General features: G+C 41.9%; 1 protein-coding gene across 6 annotated transcripts; it reads right to left on the bottom strand.

Moving 5' to 3' along the window:
• Positions 1-724: 724 nt before the first annotated feature.
• Positions 725-21,124, bottom strand: LOC133511354 (uncharacterized protein KIAA0040). 6 transcript variants are annotated; one of them, XR_009797881.1, is made up of 5 exons: positions 20,639-21,124; positions 20,363-20,551; positions 19,134-19,256; positions 18,467-18,546; positions 15,499-15,573 (listed from the first exon to the last, which is right to left on the bottom strand). XR_009797881.1 is itself a non-coding variant. In XM_061840193.1 (3 exons), the coding sequence occupies exon 3, from the start codon at positions 4,432-4,434 to the stop codon at positions 4,084-4,086; it is 351 nt and encodes a 116-aa protein (XP_061696177.1). In that variant the 5' UTR covers positions 4,435-4,717; positions 18,467-18,546; positions 19,134-19,256; the 3' UTR covers positions 725-4,083. The 6 variants fall into 6 exon arrangements, 5 of the variants coding, with proteins under 5 accessions (XP_061696177.1, XP_061696178.1, XP_061696180.1 ...); XM_061840193.1 differs by lacking the exons at positions 15,499-15,573; positions 20,363-20,551; positions 20,639-21,124 and adding an exon at positions 725-4,717; XM_061840194.1 differs by lacking the exons at positions 15,499-15,573; positions 18,467-18,546; positions 19,134-19,256; positions 20,363-20,551; positions 20,639-21,124 and adding exons at positions 725-4,717; positions 6,321-6,597; positions 9,921-10,086.
• Positions 21,125-22,718: the final 1,594 nt, after the last annotated feature.

The following is a 22,718-nucleotide window of genomic DNA, read 5'->3' as shown; positions in this document are numbered from 1 at the left end:
ACAATGTCATTCTTATGAAGATTATGACTTCTTTCTCTTTCTCTCAAAAATCTCTTTGCATTGCTACTTGTTTTCTGCCCCCAAAGCTTGAATTTGTTATCATAATACAAAGACTTTTATTTAAGTACGTGTGAGTATTATGAGCAGGTCCTTGGGGGTGGGGTGGGGGGGGGGGGGGGAAGTCTCCCCTGTCAGGGCTCCCCGGAGCCAAAATATAAACTTACATGCTCAAAACAACATTTTCACGGGGTTGAAATGATCACATTCTGATTACATCACACAAAGATTCTTTTTCTTCTCCCCTCATTTAGAAGGCAAATAAAACTACAAACAAGGTTTTTTTTCTTAATTATTTTTGAAAAGCACAGCTGTGCATTCCGGTTTTTGAGTTGTATTTTTAAAGTTCCCCAGTTAAAGAATGTTAAAAAAAAAAAAAAAAAAAAAAAAAGGTCAGGACCTTTGGGCTTCCAGGAAATGAAGTGCAACCATTCAACCAGTTATGTAACTGAAGTGATTTGAATCCATATTTTCCTCACATTAGACTTTTTGGGGGCGGCAATAAATGCAGTCGGCAAGCTGACGGTACCAAATGTAAGATTAGTTCCCTTTGCAGTACCCTCACTCACATCTCGCGTTTATTTTCCTACAGAAAGTCAACGTCAATTTTCTTTCAATCCATTCAATAATAAAAAAAAAGGTAAGGCAAATTGAAAAAACACACTTTATTTTCTTGCAGTCGGATCCTGCACAATAACGTTCCCCTTTTATCACGCGTCAAGATAAATTAAGCATGCAATGCCGCAACCAGTCGGGCACATGAAAAAAAAAAGGGGGGGGGGCACCTGAGTTAAAAGCATATCTTAAACATACAAAGTCATTTTTAATTTGTGTGAAGGTGCTGAAATGTTTTGTTGTCATTTCGCAGAGGATGAAATAAATGCACTTCACAGTAAAACAGAGACAAACGATGTTTTGCCGCAGGTAAATCAGCATGTCTCTGATTTATGTTTATATTTATAGCACAATTGAATAACACTGCGGTAGGCGGAATTTACAAATCTGTCCCTAAATAATGCATTCTCGTCCTATAACTTACTTGAATTTAAGTTGGATACAACACAGGAAATCAAGCATCCATAATCAAAACGTGGCATATAAGATAACGGACAATATTTCGGAACTGTAAGCATCACTTCATATGACTGAAAAAGAATGAAATATTATGGAAAAGTGACTTCTGATCTGCTAGGCCGGTACTGATGAAATCAATGCCCACCACCTCCCCCCGAGCGAAACTGCTACAGGCCACACTGAAGTGTGAAAAAATTACAATTGCTGACTTTTTGCCACACACCAAGTCTACCGACGCGCTGCGACGATGAAATGAAATGAATAACTGCGACGTGTAGCAGGTTCCAAGGCTCCACGTGCAATATTCACGTACTATTTTTCGACTGAACCACAAAAACATGGCACGATTGTCAATGAAGAAGGGGAGAGGTAATGGGCTGGAATAGAGCGTTGATATTTTAGGGAGGTTGTTGGCAATGATTTTTCAGAGATGGGACAAAAAATTGGTTAAATAGACTTGAAAAAAAATGCGGTACACAAAATGTCTGCCTCGAAGCTCTGCTGGCCCACCAAAAAAAAAAATTCCACCCAGAACAATGTTTACAAATGGACATCGACTGCAGATGGATGCAGTGTTAGGCCAATGATAAACTTATGTCAAATATAATATTTCTCCATTAAAGTATTTGCATAAATCTCACATACCACAAATGAAAGAAATTCTATGTGGGCAAGTACACGTCAGTGCCATAATGAAAGCGAGCTGGGCCTCTTTCTTTCTTTCTTTGCCCCAGCAGAACTTGCGGTTCGGATGCCGGCGTGTTCTCATTGCATAACGCCGCTGATATTGCAGTGATGCCCGCGCCTAATTGCGCTTTGGCAACGTCACAAAAGTGAAGCCCACTGGCACAGCTCATTTCAAGACAAAAATCGTTGGACTTTCTCTGCTGTTTACGTTTCAAACGTATGTAAGAAAACACAGCACGCCGTTTTTCCTTTGCGCCCCGGGGGCCCTCGCTCATCCAAAGCAGTTCATTAAGACCTCCGTGACAAAATCACGGGAGGCAATTATTTGACTTTGACTCACATGAACTTTTTTCTATTTACATAATGTTGCACACAGCTATTATTTGGTGGAAATGTTGGGAAATAGCTATCAATAGTCAACATAATTTCAGGGGTAAACTGAATTTCATCAAAGTACAGTACATTATTGAATACCATTTATTCATCCAATCATTCATTTGTCACTACTTTAAATGGAACATAAAGTATGACGATAAATTGACTTTTTTTTCTGTTTTCTGGACTCCCGGTGGGTGTGAAAATTAGGAACCAAGTAAATCTTTGCTTTCTGCGCATTTGTAAAATGTTAGCATAGCCCTCTGAACGTCCGCGCCAGCTCTCCACTCAAAGATTTGATGAGTGAGACAAGTTGACGAGCCAAAGTCATTTTTACGTCGGAAACGCTGTCGTGCGGAGCTCCATTGTGATTGGTTGGGGACAGTCACAGATTCATGCTAGCTAAGCGCGTTAGCTTCTGATAAGTAGCGCACACGTGATTGTTAAGTTCCTGCTGCTAACATATTCATGAATGAAATACGTCTGACTGTAGAAATGAATCTGTCTGCCCGGCCGCCCCAGTTAAAGTTGACCCAAATCATGGTGGTCTACCTACTGCACCAGGATTTAGATGTAGGCCAGGAAGGGGCGGGATCAGACCGACTCTCTGCAGCCAGGGCACACCTTCGCTGCGCCGGATCCCCCGGAGTGTTTCGGACCAGTCTACCACATTGACGATAAAAAGTCAAGAAATGGAGGCATTTGCGGTACCTCCACAGACGGGTTGTTTACGAAAATAGAGCCCTGTATCGCCACAATTGAGTGCAATTTTTTTCAGTTTTTGTGCATTTTCAACAATTTTCTGTGTCTGGAAGCAAGACTTTATACAGTATATAAAGTATTTAGACACACATCTCAGATTTCACCACACAGAACTTGTAATTTTGTGGCACGTTCGTGTCGTGTACCAAATATTTTTATTGTCTTTTTGGACTTGGTATTTTTCTCAAAGATGGAGGCAGCCATTATAAAGAAACCCTAAATCACCAGTAGACGAGGCAGCTTATACCTACACTTGTTCATGAGGTTGGGTACAATGGGCTCATTTCAGTGACATATAATATGTTTACTTGATCTTTGGGTGTGTTGATGATTTTATTTTTGAAATTGTTCAAAAAAGAAAGAAAGAGCAGAGCACTCAAGTTTGAAGAACATTACTACAAACGCCCGAGGGACGTAACCGAGATGAAAATTGCAACACGGGGCGAGACCCAAAGTGGCAACGACAGTTGCAAAACATGCTTTGAATTCAAAACCCCAAAATCAAGTGCAAGAAATATGTTTTTTTTTTAAACTTCAAAAGCGAGTCATCATAGATTGTTTGTGACAACTCAGCAGGGCCGCAACCTGTCCTGAAAACTGACGCGCCCTCCTGAATACTGACGCTACACATTTCACATGGCGGCTTTAAGAACTTACCTGCACACAAACTACACACACACATACACAATTTGCAGTTGCAGTATATAAACGTACAGCGAAGCCCCAGAGAGCCGCAAATAGAAAAAAAATGGAATAATTTACACTTCCATCCTAAGGTTTATAATAGGCCAAATGATGATGGCATGAAGCTCTTTAACTCACTTCAACATTTCTTATTGGCACTAAGATGCCACATGATGAAGCCAAAGCAAGGCTTTTAGTGGCCTGAACAGAATTTTTTCATTTTTTAATCAAATAAGACAGTAGTTTCTACAATAAATCTGTTTAGGCGTCCGTCTTGGCCTGGCTTCTGAATGTCTGTACCGCAAAGATTGTAAACATGATCTCCCCGGACTTGATGGCTTACATGAAATCGCAGCAGTTCGGACACAGCTTTCACATCTAATGAGTCTTTTCAATCTTCTTTTCCTGTCCCGTGAAAGCCTTCAAAACTACAAAAAGTACTTCTTACTCCATCGGCAGGGCGACCACATCGGGCACCATCTGCCCAGTCTTGACCGAAATCCACAAATCCTCGTCGTTGGCGGAGTTTTTCTTCCTCTTCTTCTTCTTTGATTCAGACTTGGCGGCCACCGCCGCCGCGCCGCCGTCGCCTCTGCGGTGGGCCCAGGAGTCGTCGCCATGGCGACCACAGCAGCAGTGGCAGCACACCGCCAGCGTGGTGAGGAGGACCACCAGAGGCAGCGTGAGGAGGACCACCAGGCACGCGGTGTTGTAGACGCCCTGGTTGTGTTTTTCCGTCACAAAACTCCAGAGAAGGTTGAAGAAGTTCCTGATCCTGTCTGACGGCCCATCCATGGCTTTAGGAGGCAAAATTATTTTCTTGGTTTAATACTTTAGAAGGATTTTAGGTGGGCAAATGCACATCGTGAATTCAGTTCCTTCGGACGGCTGTTCTCCATCAGATGTGCAGCAGATTTAAGGTGTCTTTAGAGTTTTATGGTCACAAATGCTGGAGGGATCGAACAGTTCAACTCAAGCCCAAAGCCACCAGAAACGAACCTTCGTGTAAAACTGCATTGCACTAATAATGCAGAATCTTCACTTTTTGCTGCTCTCGTCCCCTCGATTGACTTGCGACCTGTAAGCAAAATACCAAAAAAAAAAACCCACAAACGTTAGCATTGATGGGAAATGTCTCTTTCTGCCATCTTCTGTAGTGTTTTTGACCATTTGTTAGTAACAGCGAATCGATGAGTAATTGATATTTCCCTAGTAATTGTCTACAAATGCCGCAAAATTGCAGCAAAGGATTAATTTAGCCTAAATGAAGCTCATTTTATGTGGCAAATGTCCAAAGTTTGGGATCATTTCACACTTAAAAAAAAGAAGGTAAAGTGCAGAACTGGCTTTCACAACTCCACTTCTACAGCAAAGTACACATTGTTGGCTAATCTAATAGTAGAACAAACTGTCACCCCTCTGCAGGTGGTCAAGGATAGACAAAGCTGCCGGCGCGCTTTCAAAAGCTTAATCGTACAAAGGAAAATATTTAACAAGCACATTCATATTTTAGCTGCACGGTCGCAAGTGATCCTCAGAGGCACTTGTCACACAGAAAGGTGAAAGGTTAGCCAGCTAAATGCCAGCCACTATCCTGAACCAACGACAGCCAATTCTGTGCTCTCATTCGCTGACTGCCACGTCACTCAAGAGGCCTGGCCCGGCCTTTTTCAAGTCACACACATTCAAAGTTAAAGAAAGTACAGTGTAGACCGGGAGAATTTCATCGCATAGACTAAAATAATACTTCTACCACATGCGTATATTGTATTTGTATTATGCAAATCAATTTTGATATGCTTACTCGAAAAATCAATGGGATGATGCTTAGATAATTGATTCTCAAAACATGTCTATAAGAGAATGGGAAAGGGTAATTACAGTGTGAGGACAGCTTTACAATATTAAAATCCATCTATTCTTTTTTTTAGCTGCTTAGCCTCACAAGGGTCGCGGGAGTGCTGGTGCCTATCGCAGCTATCATCGGGCAAAAGGCGGGGTACACCCTGAACTGGTTGCCAGACAATCGCAAGGCACAGAGACAGACAACAGCCGCACTCATAATCACACCTAGGGTCAATTTAGAGTGTCCAATTAATGTTGCATGTTTTGGGGATGTGGGAGGAAACCGGAGTGCCCAGAGAAAAGCCACGCAATCACGGGGAGAACATGCAAATTCCACACAGGAAGGGCTGGGATTGAACCCGGGTCCTCAGAACTGTGAGGCCAACGCCTTACAGCTGACCCACTGTGACGGCCATTAAAATCTATAAATAAATAAAATAAATATATGATGGACACGCTAAATTGCCCCTAGGTGGGATTGTGAGTGCGGCTGTTTGTCTAAATGTGCCCTGCGATTGGCTGGCCACCAGTCCAGGGTGTACCCCCCTTCCTGCCCCTTGACATTCCCCGCGACCCTCGTGAGGATAAGCGATGAAGAAAATGGATGGATGGATGGTAACCCTTGCAATAAACGAGGCAACTGTACCTACTGTCATATTCTCACATGTGGGGAAGCAGCCGTCCTTTTTGGCTGTTAATTCAGCCCCAGCTTTAGTTTCTAGATGGTCTTTCGTGCTGATTTTTCAGTTTGCTGAGGTGAACCTGAACACCCCCCCATAAGAAAAAGGCATTCACCGTACAGTGCTCTGTCAACCTTTGTTCAATTTCCACCCGACCTCTCATTAATTCTGCAGAGTCGTCGTCGGGGATTCGGGGTCGAGATCTGGGAGAGCCCCTCAGAGGATGACCGGAGGTCAGGAAGAGAAACAGATTTACATAAGGGGGATCTGATCCGAACGAGAGATTTAGATGAGCGATCTCGGTGGGTCAGGCGAGAGAGTAGAACCAGTTGGAAGAGGACGCCAGCGAGGCCGTGTTGCATGCCAACGCGTGCCGCAAAACGGCTCCAGCTGGAGCGGCTCCACCGCACCTGGCTGTGAAAACTAAAATCATCTACAAGAAGAAAGAAACAACCAAATCAGTCTTTTTCTATCTGCCGCTTCTCTGGAAAAGTATCTGGAAGCAAGACTTTCCTCGCTGTTACATAACAAAAGGGCCTGATTTACATAATAATCACACACACATGGAAATTGACACGCTCAGCTAGGCCGGGCGAAGATCCAGAGCTCCTTTCAATTTCTCACAAAAGCGCCTCAGAGAAAGGAGAAAAAGCTTCTCATCTTACATTTGTTGGCGGAGAGCGAGGGCGAAGGCACCTGCGTGTATACGTATGGCATACCCGCTGCTGCGCGTCTCATACGTGACATTGGTTTTGCTCGCGGACAATTGACCCCCCCCCCCCCCTCCACCACTCTCCTCGGCATCTGCCAAACAGGAAATGAAGCTCTTACAGCTAAGTAGCACGCATCGCCTGCAAGGGGGCCATCACAATCAACACGATTTGGCTACTAAATATTGTGCATTAACATTTTGCTTTGTTTACAATTAATTGCGGGGATAATCTATGATAACACCGGAAGATTTTTTTTTTTTATACCAGACCAGAACAAGACAAACGGATGTCATTTTTGGCTTCAGCGAAAAGCCTAAAATTGCTAAAAACTCAGGGTAGTTAAAAAAGGTGGACAAAAACAATTATGGATCCATCCATTTTGTTAGCTGCTTATCCTCACAAGGGTCTCGGGGAGTGCTGGAGCCTATCCCAGCTATCATCAGGCACGAGTTGGGGTACACCCTAAACTGGTCGCCAGCCAATTGCAGGTGACATGGAGGCAGACCAACAGCCGCACTCACAATCACACCTATGGGCAATTTAGAGTGTCCAATTAATGTTGCATGTTTTTGGGATGTGACAGGAAACCGGAGTGCCTGGAGAAAACCCACACAGGCACGGGGAGAACATGCAAACTCCACACAGGCGGGGCCGGGATTGAACCTGGGACCTCAGAACTGTGAGGCCAACGCTTTCCACCTGAGCCACCATGCTGCCAATTATATTACGTTGTTCAAAAACAAAGTGCAACATACTGTAGTTCCATATAAGAAAGTAGACAAGTATTTTTAGTTGCATAAGTTATGCATTGCAGTCACTAAAATGCTTCATGAAAAGTGAAAGTGTCCAAATATGATCCTCTTGTAACATTTCTGTGCATACCTCTAGATAGATAGATAGATAGATAGATAGATAGATAGTAGATAGATAGATAGATAGATAGATAGATAATAGATAGATAGATAGATAGATAGATAGATAGATAGATATAGATAGATAGATAGATAGATAGATAGATAGATAGATAATAGATAGATAGATAGATAGATAGATAGATCACCCAGTGACCCACCTAAAATGTACTCATTATTTACTAATTGAAGTAACAATTTAGAAGAATGTTCTGGAAGGCCTCAGTGATCCACCGGCCACACAAGAGAAGACTAATTGGTGGTAATGCACCTCCGATCTCCGACACACGACAATCGGGTCACGAGGCAGGAATGGAAGAGTCTCCAGGGTGAGCGAACATAAAGGATTGCTGATTTGTAAGAAGTGTAGTGGAGAGGCACAGTAGAAAAGAACGATTTATGATTGCCACTTCAATACAGAACAGGGAAGATCCAAATTCAAAACAACCCGTTGTGTTTATCAGCATGCGAAAACATCGCGACGGCTATTGTGACATTCCAAGAATCTCCAATCATCCGCCAGACTTTCTCATGACATTGTGCTCTCGCGAAGGATTTCGGAGTCCGGGAAAAGCCACTTGATGGAGGGCCCACAAAGGCAGGAAGGGGGGGGGGGGGTGAGAAAAAAATTGTGACGATGGCGTTGAGGGCTGCTGCTTCTTCTTCTTTTTTTTTTTTTTTTTTTAAAGAGTACGTGCGACGACCTAAAAGAGCAGAAGTGGCGGCAGAAGGCAGGGCAGCAATCTTTCATGACTTTGCCCCCCCCCCCCCCCCCCCGGCGTTGGGCGCTCGCCAGCACTGAGACTGTTTTTTATTTTTTGGTTTCTCAGTTTGGCTCAAGTGTGCGTCGAGATTTTTATATAGACAGAGAACAAAACTTAGGAATCCGAGCAGAAAGGACTCGCTTCCTGTTTGGTCTGGCTTTTTAAGAACGGCGTAAAACAGCAGCAGGAGCAGCAGCGCACAAGAACTTCCAGCCGTCCATTTTCTACAGGGAGGGTCCAAAAAGAGAACAGGAAGGCCCACCACCACACCAGACCACTTAACACAAACGAGTTATCTATCGGATTACGTTATTTCATCTAATCGAAGGCAGCGGTTTCCCCGGGGCAAGTCACATGTTTGCCTGGTCACTTGTTGCTAGGCAAAAATTCAGAGGGCTCAGACTAAACTGACACATGAAAAAAAAATTCTCACTGTGCCTTGAGACAAACAGCTGATGGGAGTTATCCCCCCCTCCATCCCAGAAAAGGGTGTGTGTGTGTGTGTGGGGGGGGGGTAACTTGAAAAGTTTGCATGTGCAAGAGAAAGTACAGTATACAGTATCAATTTCTGAAAATTGAACTGTTCTGCACTGATTTACAGGGACCCTTACACTTTTCACTGAATCCAACTAGCACATCAGATTTTTTAGTTATGGACCCAAGTTTTTTTAAACATGGTATATGTGCTACATAGTTTCACTTTTGAACAATGACAACGTTCAATTTCGTTACATTTATCAATAGCTTCCATTCAATTTTAACTAAGCGACATTTGTACCATTTTCATTCATAAACTGAACAACTTGGTACAAAAATGTAATCAGCTAAAAAAACACACACACCTTACAAATATTCAATTTAACAATTAATTTTGTTTAAAAGTATTGTCTGCATGAATGGAGAAGACAGTTTTAATATTATTAGTTTGATTTGTATGTTTCGCAAATATCGAGGAAGTACGACCTAGCGTACGATACCATAACCCGCGTCATTGCGCGGAGTTGGTCGGCACATGACCTGAAGCTTGGCTGGAACAAGATCCAGAGCCACTTTCAAGCGCTCGAATCAACTTCATGCAGCAGGCAGGTTGCAGGCGTGGAGGGGTTGGGGGGCGTGGGGAGGTTACGCGAGCTGATATCGGGCGTCCACGCCCTGGACTGGCCAATCAATCAATCAATCAATCAATCGCAGGAAGAATACCGCCAACCACTCGCATTCACGCCTACGGATGATTGCGATCCACTTGAGATTCTGAATCATCAATTGTAAAAAGAAGCTCGCCGACGCTCTGAACCCGAACGACGCATCACAGTCAAACTTTGTTCTCACAGAACTTCTCCAGAAAGTCATTGAAAAGTGACGTGTTACCTTAAATCCGCGGTCGCGCACGGGGGCAGCTGAAGCGTCGTCCTGTCAGCGAATCGAACGGGCTACGTCTGCTTTTGCCCTCATCGTGTGCGCTTCTATTTTTTGCCAAGCTCACACACGCACAAACACAAACACATCTTGAGCAGGCTTCACTTTCTTTTCCTGTTTGCTCTTCAAGCCTGATCGCCCCCCCCCCCACCCCCACCCCACATTCACACACCCACCCTCCAACAATCTCCTCCTCCTCCTCATACTAAGTGTTTGTGTGTGTTATAGTCGCGACGTCACTCGTACCCTGCCCATTTTGTGCAAGAATGGGCCCTCTGTCTGTGCTTGCTCGTGCGCTTGCTGAACGGATCCTCGCGGCGGCTTTTACTGTACTCGCGTACGAACGCCGGGTGACGTCGCCCTGCGTCAGCGAGAAGCCCAAGGAGTGGAAACGCAGCCGACACGCACAAAACTCATTCTAGTGGTTTTCCTTCGGCACAATGAGGCCTTTGCTTTTGAGTTAACAAACGCATCTCCGCCCCGCGTCTAAAAGGGGAACAAACGCGGGAAATGAAAGTATGAAGTATGAGAGCACTTTACCAGGTGAAAGACGTGCGTGCGGTTCTGTCCACTCAAAACACACACACACCACGCACACACACACCACATTTACAGTGGGCCGCCTGTGGCATTGTGGTTAATTCTCTTTCTGGCTCAGTCAAGCAAAATAGGCTTTTTCATTCAAAGTTTTGAAAAGAAGAGAGCGAGTGAGCGAAAACGCACGAGGGCAACTAGAGCGGCGGACTGCTAAAAAGAGGGCGACAGAATAAGGGAGTACCTCGACTGTGTCAAACAATCCAATGCATCTTATATGATAATCTGCGACATCAATGCGCGTGAACAATTAATCAATCTTTTTTAACTGTTACCATTGTGGCCGGTCAACACATGACGTAATTGATGAAAGAATCCATCCATCCATCAACTTTGCCGCTTATCCTCAGAGTGCTGGAGCCTATCCCAGCTGCCAACGGGCAGCAGGCGGGGTACACCCTGAACTGGTTGCCAGCCAATCGCAGGGCGCATCGAGACAAACAGCCGCGCCCACAATCACACCTAGGGGCAATTTAGAGTCTCCAATTAATGTTTTTGGAATGTGGGAGGAAACCGGAGTGCCCAGAGGAAACCCGCGCAGGCACGGAGAACATGCAAACACCACACGGGCGGGTCCAGGATTGAACCCGGGACCTCAGAACTGTGAGGCCAATGCTTTACCAGCTGAGCCACCATGTCGCCCTTGATTAAAGAATAATTAAAAAAAGCACTGGGGAGGAAGCACAGTTACAACCTCAAATTTGTTCTAAGCAAGTGTAATTATTTATTCATTACTTCTAATTAATTTTAAAGCATTGCACATACTAGATTTCTGTAGTTTCATTTATTTTTTTAGATTTCTTTGAAGGGATTTTTGTGAATTGAGTAATTTGTGGTTCTACCTAAAAGCTAATAAATTGGATTTGGGGTATTCAAAGTTAAAAGGTATTAAATAATTCAGAGTTAATTACATAATTAAGAATTTTGAATAAAAAATATTTTCTCATTAACATAAATCAAAATTAATATAAATTACATTTAAATAAATACATGGAAATGTAATTTAATAAAAAAATATTTTCTATAAAATCTCATTATTTATTAAGATCTTTAAGAGGTCTTTCATGTTTTTTTTTTCCACAAAATTAGACAGATTTAAGAAAATATTTTAGTTCAAATGACAGTAGTTTGGTTTTGGAAATGGACCGAAGATTCAATGCCGAGATCCTCAAACGGGTGTGGTGCTATTTTTGTTCATGACATATTAATCATAAATAAGGAATTGAAACTCGGTTTTATCCTTTGCTTAGAAAACCCAACTTTAAAATGATCATCTGCCAATAAAGCACAAACTAATTTTGCTAATGCTAATTAGCTAGTCGTCCCGTTTTCCCATGCAGCACATTTGCCATGAGAGTGGATTCGTGCATCATTCAGACCCCCCCCCCCAAATAAAACCTGCATTGCTGTGTCAAAACGCAAGAATCCCAACGATGATTGCCTCACGTTTCGGCGTGTATCAGCCTGGCTCTATACTGTATGTAGATGTTTAAAAAAAAAAAAAAAGTCCCCTGCAGCTGAATACGCAATCACAAGCTGGGAAATGAGCAGACTGTGCGGTGATTTCCATAGAAACGACGGTAAATAAGGATTTCCATCACGCCGCCGTATCATTCATCACTTCTTGCTCGGGGTGACTGGACAGTGACGAGCGCAGACGCCAGCTGGGATATTGCTTCGCTGTGTGTATTCTGCATGTTTCAGTCTGTGTGTGTGTGTGTCTTGTTTGGCCAAGATCGCTACAACACCCCTGAAGACATGTTGAGGCTCGTCTCATCAATTTTCATGAAGCCACGTTGCCTCCGAGCGCTCGCAGTGTCAGTCGGGGTTGGGGGGGGGGGTGGATTGGGGTAAGCGTGTGTTTTTAGCAGTGGCCGACGTCTATGCGGTGCCTTCAGTGGGGACATGCCCGCCCAATCCACCTTAAGACCACCCTTGTCAGGTTGGAATTGGAGAAACCCTCAGTATTGGATAAAAAAAAAAAGAAAAAACACGATATAACTGCAGGCACATCATCTGGAGCAATATTAATAGATTAGCGATTTCAATAAAATACACCATATTCACCAGAGCTCCTGATTATTAAACATAGTCAGGTGTACAGATACTTGGTTAAAGAAATTGTCCTGTTTACGAATCGATCTGAAATTATGTGGGCCACGGGCAGATTCCCTGGACATGGCAACACAGAGGGTGAAATATGATTGGACGAAAACCGATCACATGGAACAAACAGCGGCGATTCAGCTCTGTGTAAACTTTTATTGGAAGTACATGTTACCAAGCCACAAATATTTTGGCAACGCGTCATTATCTCGATTGTGCAACTACACACGAGGAAAGAACGTGGGAGGAATGACAGATTTAGAGACACGTCACAGTTATAAATATTTTAATTGGACCGGAGCCGAGGGATATTTAATTGGCGTCCTAACCTGATAATTGGAGACACTTTTTTTTCCCTTTTGTCAAATATCCCACATTATAATTTATTGCTAATTCTTTCGCGGACCCAAATTGACGAACGACTGCATTAATGCACTAATGGAGGACGGTGAGTATGCGTGAGATGTTGTGTCACGGCGTCTTTGGCACCCGATGCACACGCTTTGCACTTTTAAATCCGTTAACAGGCTGTCAAGTCATAATGAAGACACAGTCGCGCCATTAATGGCGCATCTGGATGCGCTCGGACCATTAAAGGCGCCGGCGTGCAGATGTGAAAGTGTCGCATCTCATCCGTCGTTCACGGACGCGTCGGTGACCTCAATCTGAGGAAGGTGGACTTTAAATTGACTTTTTCCGGGTGTGGTCGGTGGCGACCTCGGTAGGCTTGTTCTAAAGTTGCCACTGAATAGAATGTGAAACCCAACAAGGGTCCGCCAACGAGAATCTGACGGCAAAGTTCTCGAACGGCATGAAAAACATCAAAATAGCATGTGGACACCTTGTCATGGCACTAAGTTAGCAAAGTCCAGTTCTTAAATTTAGCGGATTGGACCCTAGTTGTTAGTAGATTTGACTCACAGTCAGAGGTTCCGGGTTTGACTCCTACGTGACATGTTCCTCCCCTCCCTCTACGTTTGAGTCAGCTTTCTCTGACATGCAAGGAACCTTTCTTTAAATAATCTGTCAAAGCAGGTATGCACAATGAAAAATAATATCTGCCCATCCATCCATTTTCTCAGCCGCTTATCCTCACAAGGGTCGCCGGAGAGCTGGAGCCTCTCCCAGCTGTCAACGGGCAGGAGGCAGGGTACACCCTGAACTGGTTGCCAGCCAATCGCAGGGCACATGGAGACAAAACAGCCGCACTCACAATGAAAAATCACACGTCTACTTATCATCATTAGGCATTTAAATCATCCCTTCTGATAATAAATGGCAGATTGAGAATTGCGCTAATGCATGTTAGAGGGGGGCGGGGCTTTTGTCGCACTGGGGGGTGGGTGGGGGTTTGGTCCTAGTTAAGTCAGGCTACATTCAAATCTTGCTAGCTGTTTAACTCCCCCGTTTTTTTCTTGATAACACCACATTTTGAGTCTTTGTCTACCCAAAACAGCATTCGGTAGTCCTAAATTATTATAGTCTTTAAAAATGGAAGAAATTAGGGAATATAACAACTGAATAAAACAAAACGTCCCGACAATAAACATCTTTCAGTTTTCTGAAGTACATCAATAACATATTTTTGTCCATTCAGCCACAAGGACACGTTGGATCAATGTACAGTGTGTGTTTCAACCAGAAATATTGCCATCTATTTATTTTGCATCGGTTGCCATCTTTGAAACGAAACTCATAATTGACCCGTTTGGTGACAAAACAAACTCAAAACATTTTTCAGTCTTCAGGTCGTTTTTGTGAGCTTTTCGTGAAATAGTGTATACTTTCTCCTTGAGCTCCTGTGCAAGTCATTATTTGAAGCTTGAATGCACATAATTACTCGCAACACAAAAAAGAAAATGGCCTTTTTTTTTTTTAATTGCTTGTATCCAAATAGTTGCGTGTCGAGCGTGTCTGCCCACCCATCAAGTGTGAAATTAAACAGCCAAGTAAATATTTCTCATCGTCTTGTTTTTATGAATAGAGCTCTGTGGGCGAGCCCTTTTCACTTTCTGCATATGTAATTTGCATCATTCTACCCGGACTTGGGAAAGATCCGAAGCCACTTTCAAGATGACCAGACTAGCCAAACGGAAGCCTTGGTGCATGCGCCACGTGCACAAATCCGCCACGCTGGACCAATCAAGACGTTGCTCTTGTTGCATTAGCATTAGCAACCATGCTAACATAACTGTTCAGGGTGTTAGCAGACAGGTGGGCAATATTTCGGGCCCAAGGGCCACATTTCAGTTTTCAAAAATGGGGCGTTGGCCCACACTAACAATGAAATAAACTTGGTCAAATGTTAAATGGAAAATATAAACAGATGCTGAAAAAAATAAAAATTCATCCTTATTTTAAACTTCCATTATTCATGAATTTATCATTTATTAACTGTTATTAAATCAAAAGTATTCCAGAAATGAAATACATGAGATCTGGTTTTTTTTCTTTTGCTAATATTCAAATTTGTGATTTATAGTGAGTTAATTGCAACATTTGATTTTAGTATAATTTATTTTATAATAACCAATTTCAACAAAACAACAAAAAGGCCAACTTTGTAAAATAAAAGTTACGGAATTCCTGATAGTGGAAATGTGCAGTAAGCCTGATTAAAGAATAAAAACAATGACTAAACTAAATTACATTTTTTTAAAAAGTAAGATGAATGTAATGAAGCCGCAGAGAACAATGGGGGCTAAAGCCATGTGTTTCATTTTTAAGCTAAATACTGTATAGGAATGAATTGAGGAAAGACTTACGGGTCAGATGAATTCTAGTCCGGACCAAGTTGTTTTTTTTTTTTTGATTCCGATGTTGAAACAACACGAGGTCAATTTTTTTTTTCCCCCACTTAGCCCTTTTTGTGATTGAGCAGCGCAACAAACGGGGACTTCGCATCCTGCAAAAAAAGTGAAATTCAGAGATTCATACAAGACTCGGAAAGTGCACGTCAATGTTATTGATCATCTTTCGTTCAAAATCTTGAAAACAGATATTTGGTCTTTGTCCAGACCACTATTGCGCTATTTCTTTCTTTTGGTCCCCGCTTGCTTCTTTTTCCCCACCAAAATACTGACAGTACCTCAGTTCTGTTGTGGATACAAATGCAAACACTATGTGCTAAATGAATACCGAATAGGATTAAAGTCCAAATCACAACTCCTACAAAATGACGAGAATGGAGTTAGCCCACTCTAGTTCTTAGCGGTTCAGCTACATTACAAAAACTAGCGATTTGTAGATGTCAAGCATTGAAATGTCCCCAAAAAGTAATATATTAAAAAAGAGCCAGCGATGAGTTAAACAGGATACACAAAAGTGCTTGTGGTGTTATCTTGAAAAAACAATTTGGTCGACGTTTCCTGTACGTGGATACATTAAAAGGAAGAAAAACCTCCAGCAGCAGCAGCAACAGAGGTCATGAACTTGCACAACACTATCGCTCTATGTCTTCGTGTTGGTTACTAAAAGTCAAAACGATTCCAGAAGTAACGAACGGGCGATTGCATTAAGTTTTCCTCGGAGGCTGAAGATTTTCTCTTAATTTGGATTTTTTGTGCAATTTTGTTGCAGCGTGGCGATCGTCGCTCTGTTGCAGGCTGACACAGAATGAAAGTGGCCCCACAAAGAGGAAACCCCCCCCCCCCCGAGGAGACTCACAGAGACCTCAGTCGGGCAAAACTGTCTTCGATTAACCTTTGGCCTTCAATAACTGTGTACATATTTAATCATTGTTTAATGTTTCTCATTTTCTTTAAGCCCCATTTCTTCCTTTTCTGGGTTCAACGTTCTACTATGGAAAATTGACATTGGTTTTACTACTACTACTTATTTTTTTCGCATGCTGGCATTTCTCTCCCTCATAATCAAAATTATGTCCCCATTTTTATCTTCCACTCAAAAGCTGTTCACCCCAAAACGGCCCATTGATCGTGATCAGTTTACGATCCTGAACGAAGGTACTTCCTCCACGCCTTCCCCTACAAATAATTACACTTGGGAGTCCTCCGGAGTGCATTCGTGTCGATCGCAAAGTACCCAGAGGGACCAAAATAGACTCATTGTCGGCCCGTTTACGCCATTGTGTTGTTGTTTCCAGTCATTGTTTAGAAGGAGCTTGCGTAAGATGGATTTTGCTTCTCCAGGCTTCAGCCGCACTCTCGCTCGGAACAAAGACGTCCAGAGCGCGCTACAGAATCAACGCATTCCTGCACCGGTGTGGCTCGGATGGTGTGTTCGGGGTCCTGTGCATCGTGTGTAGCCCTCCCTCCCCCCTCACATGGAGGTCTTAGGTTTGGTTTGAGCTACACATTCTGGTCTCATCAGATCAAAGCATTTTTTGCCACGTTGCAATTGAAGCTTTTGGCAAACAGGAATTGAGCAGATTGGCGGAGTCCAATCTGAGCTGTGGATCTCTGCTGCTCGTCTGCCGTTACCGTGGAGATCTTGGACGCTTCTCTGATCCAGCGACCACAGCGGCGCCTTCAGATACAAGATTAATTCGTTCCATGACCACAACTACAGGGAGTCCTCGTGCTAAGACGGTCTCGACCCAAGACGTTTCGATTTTACAACACCTGTCCCCTGTCCGCCATTTTGTCTGGCTAATGCTTTTCCGTGTTTGTGTGCCGGGAGTATCTTAACATTGTTCGCCCTCCTTTTTAGACATTATGCCCCCAAAGAAGAAACTTGTATCTTTTAGCAATGCTTCTGCAGCCAGAAGAAAATCCATTACCATGGAAACGAAGTTCAAGATCATAAAAGGTTTGGAGAAAGGAGAGACACCAAGACCACCAAGGCTTCAGTCGGTTGACCTTGGTGACAATTATTAAAGACAAAGCCCGTATTTTAGCGCATGTGAAGGGTTCTGTTCCTACGTTGGATACAATGATCACAAAGCAAGGATCTTTGATACTTGTTGAGATGGAGAGGATTGAGGACCAGGTTCCTTCGCAATAGCTAAGCACAGCCGCCCCTTCTTCTTCTCCATCCACCTCTCAGCAGTAAGCTAAGTACATCATCTTGTTTATTTCAATGTATTTGTTTTTTTTACACAAAATACTTTGATGTAAATTCCGACTTTATTGGACTTAGGTCGAAATTGGAGTTGGGTCACTACTGTAGGAATGGATCTCAGTCGTAGACCGAGGACCTCCTGTATAACTCAAAACACTAGCTTACCTTTCCCTATTTAAATGGAGTCTGCTGTCATTTGTCTGTTCTCAACTTTCCTTAAAAAAAAAAAAAAAAAAAAACACTGTTTGATGTTGTATTTATGTAGTCATAACATCCTTAGGTGAAGACTTTTTTTATTGAATTCAATCAGCATTGTGCTGCTCCTTCTAGTGTGTGCACACCTTAGCCAACTGGCTGCTGTGTAATACATACATATAGATATATATTTTATATGTAAGAGAACAACCCAGTTAGACACAGTAATATTAATTGTTCTTCACAGAGGATGATGAAAAAAAATATGCCAGGGAGTACTTTCTTAGTAGCTGTCATCTCTGTCTGTACGTGTTGCTCCACACTTTGTGCTTAAATATCCCTCCATAGATTAAAGGTTTATAACTGCTACACTGATGCTATTTGTTAGGCTTGCCATCTATGGAATTTTCCATTGGTTGTTAGCATTAAGCTCAGTGGACTTAAACCTGTAAACCTGACGCAAAAAAAAAAAAAGCACCTGCAATTGTCATCTTGTGTTTAGTTTGACAAAATTAAACGGCGCCAAGTCTCTTTTGGAAGCAATGTTTTGATGGACTGGCAGAAAAACAAATTCAACTCACCGCAATGCTGAATGTAGTCAAAATGGCTGAAGGGTTAAGCTTCTCTCACAGTTGAGTCGCCGCTTCCATTTTGGAGTCATCTGCGACAATGGAAACTGAAGTGTATGAAATTCTGAATGCAGTTCAAATACAACGTGGTGGCTGCATTCAAGGTCATCATAACAGGCGGTTATCATCTGCCTATTGTGACTGGTGCTCCCTCCCTCCCCCACAATCCAACTACAGACATCTAGCTTTGTCTCACTACAAAGTGATAATAGAATATCGGAGAGACAGAGGAACAAGGTCTACCTTATTACGTGATGATATCACATTATTATTAATATGGGCGTGCTTCAGAGAATGGATGAAAATTAATTAGTGCAAAGGAATCTATTTTTCCAACAACCTGTATAATAATCTTTCCACGACCTAATTATGCTCTTCTTCATGTTGCTCCGTCACACGAAACCTCATTCAAATAAATTTGCATTTGTACTCGTAAAAACAACAAACAGCCTTTCACTTTCATCTTGACTTTTCCTCTATGTCCTTTTTACAAACGCCCCCCCCCTCCCCCCAGACTTGGGAGTCATCCGGGTGAGTGTCGCCCCCGAGACACACTTTGACATCGGTGCCAGCTGTCGTGTGCTGAAAACCTCCTGAGGACTTTTGCTGAGTCGTTTACCTTGATGCAGCACACAAGTTAAAAAGCGCTGCCGGCGGACGACATCCGTCGCATCTTCGCTTCCTGAAGAAGCAACTACGTGCGCGGAGCCTTCTGTGACAAAGGGGAGGAAAAACCACACGGCTGCAAAACCAAAAAAAAAAAAAAAGTTATCAAAATGACCACAAAACATGAAATCATAATTGAATAAATGATGCAATGGAAAAAGTGTATTAATCATTTTTTTTTAATCGGTAAAAAAGTACAAATTTCACAAAAATAAACCTAAAATTAAAAAAATATATAGTAAACATTGGCAACCGTGTTCCTTTGTAGCAAAAAAGCAACTCAAATTGAAGTACAGATAACTGTTAACATAAGGGAACATAATAATCATTAATTCTTTAAAACGCAACTAAAATAAAAAATAAAAAGCCAATTTATTTACAAATATCATGAACTTACGTTTAAACATTTCAAAATGTAGTAAAACATAAAATACAAAATTAAAATAAAATAAGATACATAAATGCTTTAAATAGTAAAAATAATCATGAAATAAATATAATCTTCAGCAAAAAAGGGAAAAAATAAGTTTAAAACAAGCTCTAATAAAAAAATTAAATTGCAAAATAAAGTAAATTATTGAAATACAAATACTACATTTAGTTAAAATAAAGCATGCAAACTAAAAAAAATTGTAAATAGCTTTGTTATCAGATTCACAAAAACAAATGTGAAGAGTATCAGTCTTCCTGAATAACATAATGTAAAAATGGGAGGATAAGTGGCTCAGTAAATGGATGCATAAATTCAATAATTATAATAAAATTAAAACTTTAAAAAATAGCTGGTCTTAGGTCCACTGACAGCACTTTTTTTAATCTAAAAAACAAGCTGAAGAGTTGATTTAATCAGGCTCAGTAAATGATCTTATTGCAGGAAAGGATTTAGCATGGTGACGATACCGCATGACGTAGTACAGGGTCAACACGTTCATGTGCAAAACGAGTGATGAAGTGCTCAGCCTCCACTAAATTGCAAAAATGGTTCCAAATCAAGCAAACGTGGGATGCAGCTGACACAGCCCCCCCCTTCTCCCCCCTCCCCCCTGTGCGGTTCACAAACACTCAAAATGAACATTGAGTGAACGTCCCCGTGATCCCCACTGAAACGAATCTTTCCAACATCAGCATTGAGTGATGCTGACGAAGAGATAGTGAAGATATTCCCCCCCACCCCCGACGCACCATCTTCACTCACGCGTGTGGACACTCAGATCCAGTACAGCTGCCGTCGTCGCTCCGGATCAATCCTACGCCGACCTGAGCGCCACTTGACACACACAAGCCTTCTTCTCCATGCACATCTGTTAAATAGCCCAACAGTCTCGGTGCCATTTATGTGGACGTCGCTCCAATTAGGATCCTTTTACGCCACTTTTTGTTGCAAAAGATTACAAAAGGAGGAAGGCTTTAGTTTATAGGTTAAAGTCGACTTTTTTGGGAAAGAAAAATATGACTTACCAGGTCTACGCACCAGCGGCGGCTGACTTGACTTGTTTCAAATTTAGCGGGGACGCTGCTTGACTTTTGCCACAATTTCTCAAAGGACGTAAATTTGGGAATACTTTCAGTACAGATGATTGTCTCGAAATGAATTTTTTCAGGATAACGACAAGGGAAGTCGTCAGCGTCTGTGGGCATGTGAACGCGTCACTTCTGCTTTGGCTTCACTGCTCTGACCTTTCCCACAAGCGTGTTTACTTTCAAGCCGATTAGTCACCGGCTTGTTTCTGCTGACCTGACACCCGCGTGCATAATTAGCAGATCATTTGAATATCCACTAAAGAGGGGGATGTAGAAAAGTGCTGAATCCACACGCTTGGGTGTTATTTCGTAGCGCATGAAACCGCCGGGTTTCAGTCATATGCAGGAAACGTTCCGAGCAGGAAGCTTTGGGGCTGTTTTTCTTCAGGTGGAAATGGAGCCTTTGATAAAGTGGAAGGTATTACAAACAATTAACGATACCAGACCATGTGATCACAAATCTTAATGGGTATGCTAAAAAGGAAACACACCAAAAAAAAAAAAAAAAAAAAAAAATCCCACTAGAACATTGTAAATTTATTTGGCCTTCATCACAGCTCTTTTAAAAGGGTGTCAGCTGCGATATGAGGGTGTGCACACTTGTGCAATCACGTCAACTCAGTTGATTATTTTTTCATTTTTTTTTAAATCAATTGAGTTAACCAAGCTATAAAGTTGCTTTGAAATGACTGATCTTGGTCAATTTTGTTTTTATGTCACAAAAACCTGCCATTTAAACATGGGGTGTGTAGACTTTTTATATCCACTGTTTATGCTAAGTGCGCCATTCACATATGAGGCGACTGAGCAATTTATTCCATTATCTTAGCAACTTGTGTTAAGAACAGAAGAGTTGTTTTCTAAAATGCTACAAATCCATTTAGGATATTTTGAGCCCCCCCCCCCAGCATAGAAGACATCTTTAAGCTTTTATCAGTCAAAACAGAACATGACACTGACTATCTGAATATTTTATTAATATGTAGAAAATGTATTAAAAAAGGAACTATATAGTACACGCTTATGTCAAGCTAGAGCTAAATTTTGACAGCAATATCCAAGGGTATCCAACAACAAATCCCGAGTTTTCAGCATATATCATATTTTCTTTTTTTCTTTTTCAACAGTCAACAGTACATTTCGTCAAACTTTCACATTTACATGGCGACATTTCAAATCCGTGTAAGGTACAGTGTCACAGTTACAGTACAAAAGTTCACCGGCAAAAGGAAATTTTGGAGGCTTGATGACGTACAGATGAGGACATTTTTCTTTTTTTAAGCAGTTTTTACAGTCACTGGATGGGAAATGAAGCTGCGGCATTATTATTTTTTTTAATTAATTGCAAAAACAAAAAAAAGTGATGCCTTCTTTTAGCAGCGACAATCTTTGTGGGAAATTCCTGGTATAGTGCTTTCTGTTAATTTAATATTTGTTGATATTAAATTGCGCCTCCAAAAGTTTTAGATGTTTGTGTGCGACTTGGTAGATTATACTTTTATCATCAGACACTCAAATCAATTCAATGCAAAAAAATAAACAATTGAATTGAATTTGAATTAATTAACTCCAAAGTAATATTAGTCATATATGTATTTACATACGCTATTTAAGAGGAAATCATCCAAGTAGTTGGAATGTTACTCCTATTTTGAACAACTTTTTGTACCAAATCCTTCATAATTTCAAAGATAAAACGAACTCAAGTCTGTCTGACCTGACGTACATCCCTCATATTTAAAAAAAAAAAAAATTAAACATTCCCTTGCTTGCTTTCTTCCTTCCAGAAACAAACTCCAGCTAAGTTGTTCATAACAATGCGGACACAAAATTCTTTACTCTATTGAGGATCGTGATGGAAAAATGATGCACGCACGCGTGACAGAAAGACAGGAAATATCATTCAGGTAAATTATTAGCATTATGTCAGGTTAGCAACTACTACAACTACAACTACAACAAGCGACTTGGACCCGCATCAGCAAATGCGTTCAGGATGAGTTTTTGGCATTAGTCT

The sequence above is a fragment of the Syngnathoides biaculeatus genome, chromosome 13, assembly GCF_019802595.1.
Source record: "Syngnathoides biaculeatus isolate LvHL_M chromosome 13, ASM1980259v1, whole genome shotgun sequence".
Classification (NCBI taxonomy): Eukaryota; Metazoa; Chordata; class Actinopteri; order Syngnathiformes; family Syngnathidae; genus Syngnathoides; species Syngnathoides biaculeatus.
This window is presented reverse-complemented; position numbering and strand designations above follow the sequence as displayed.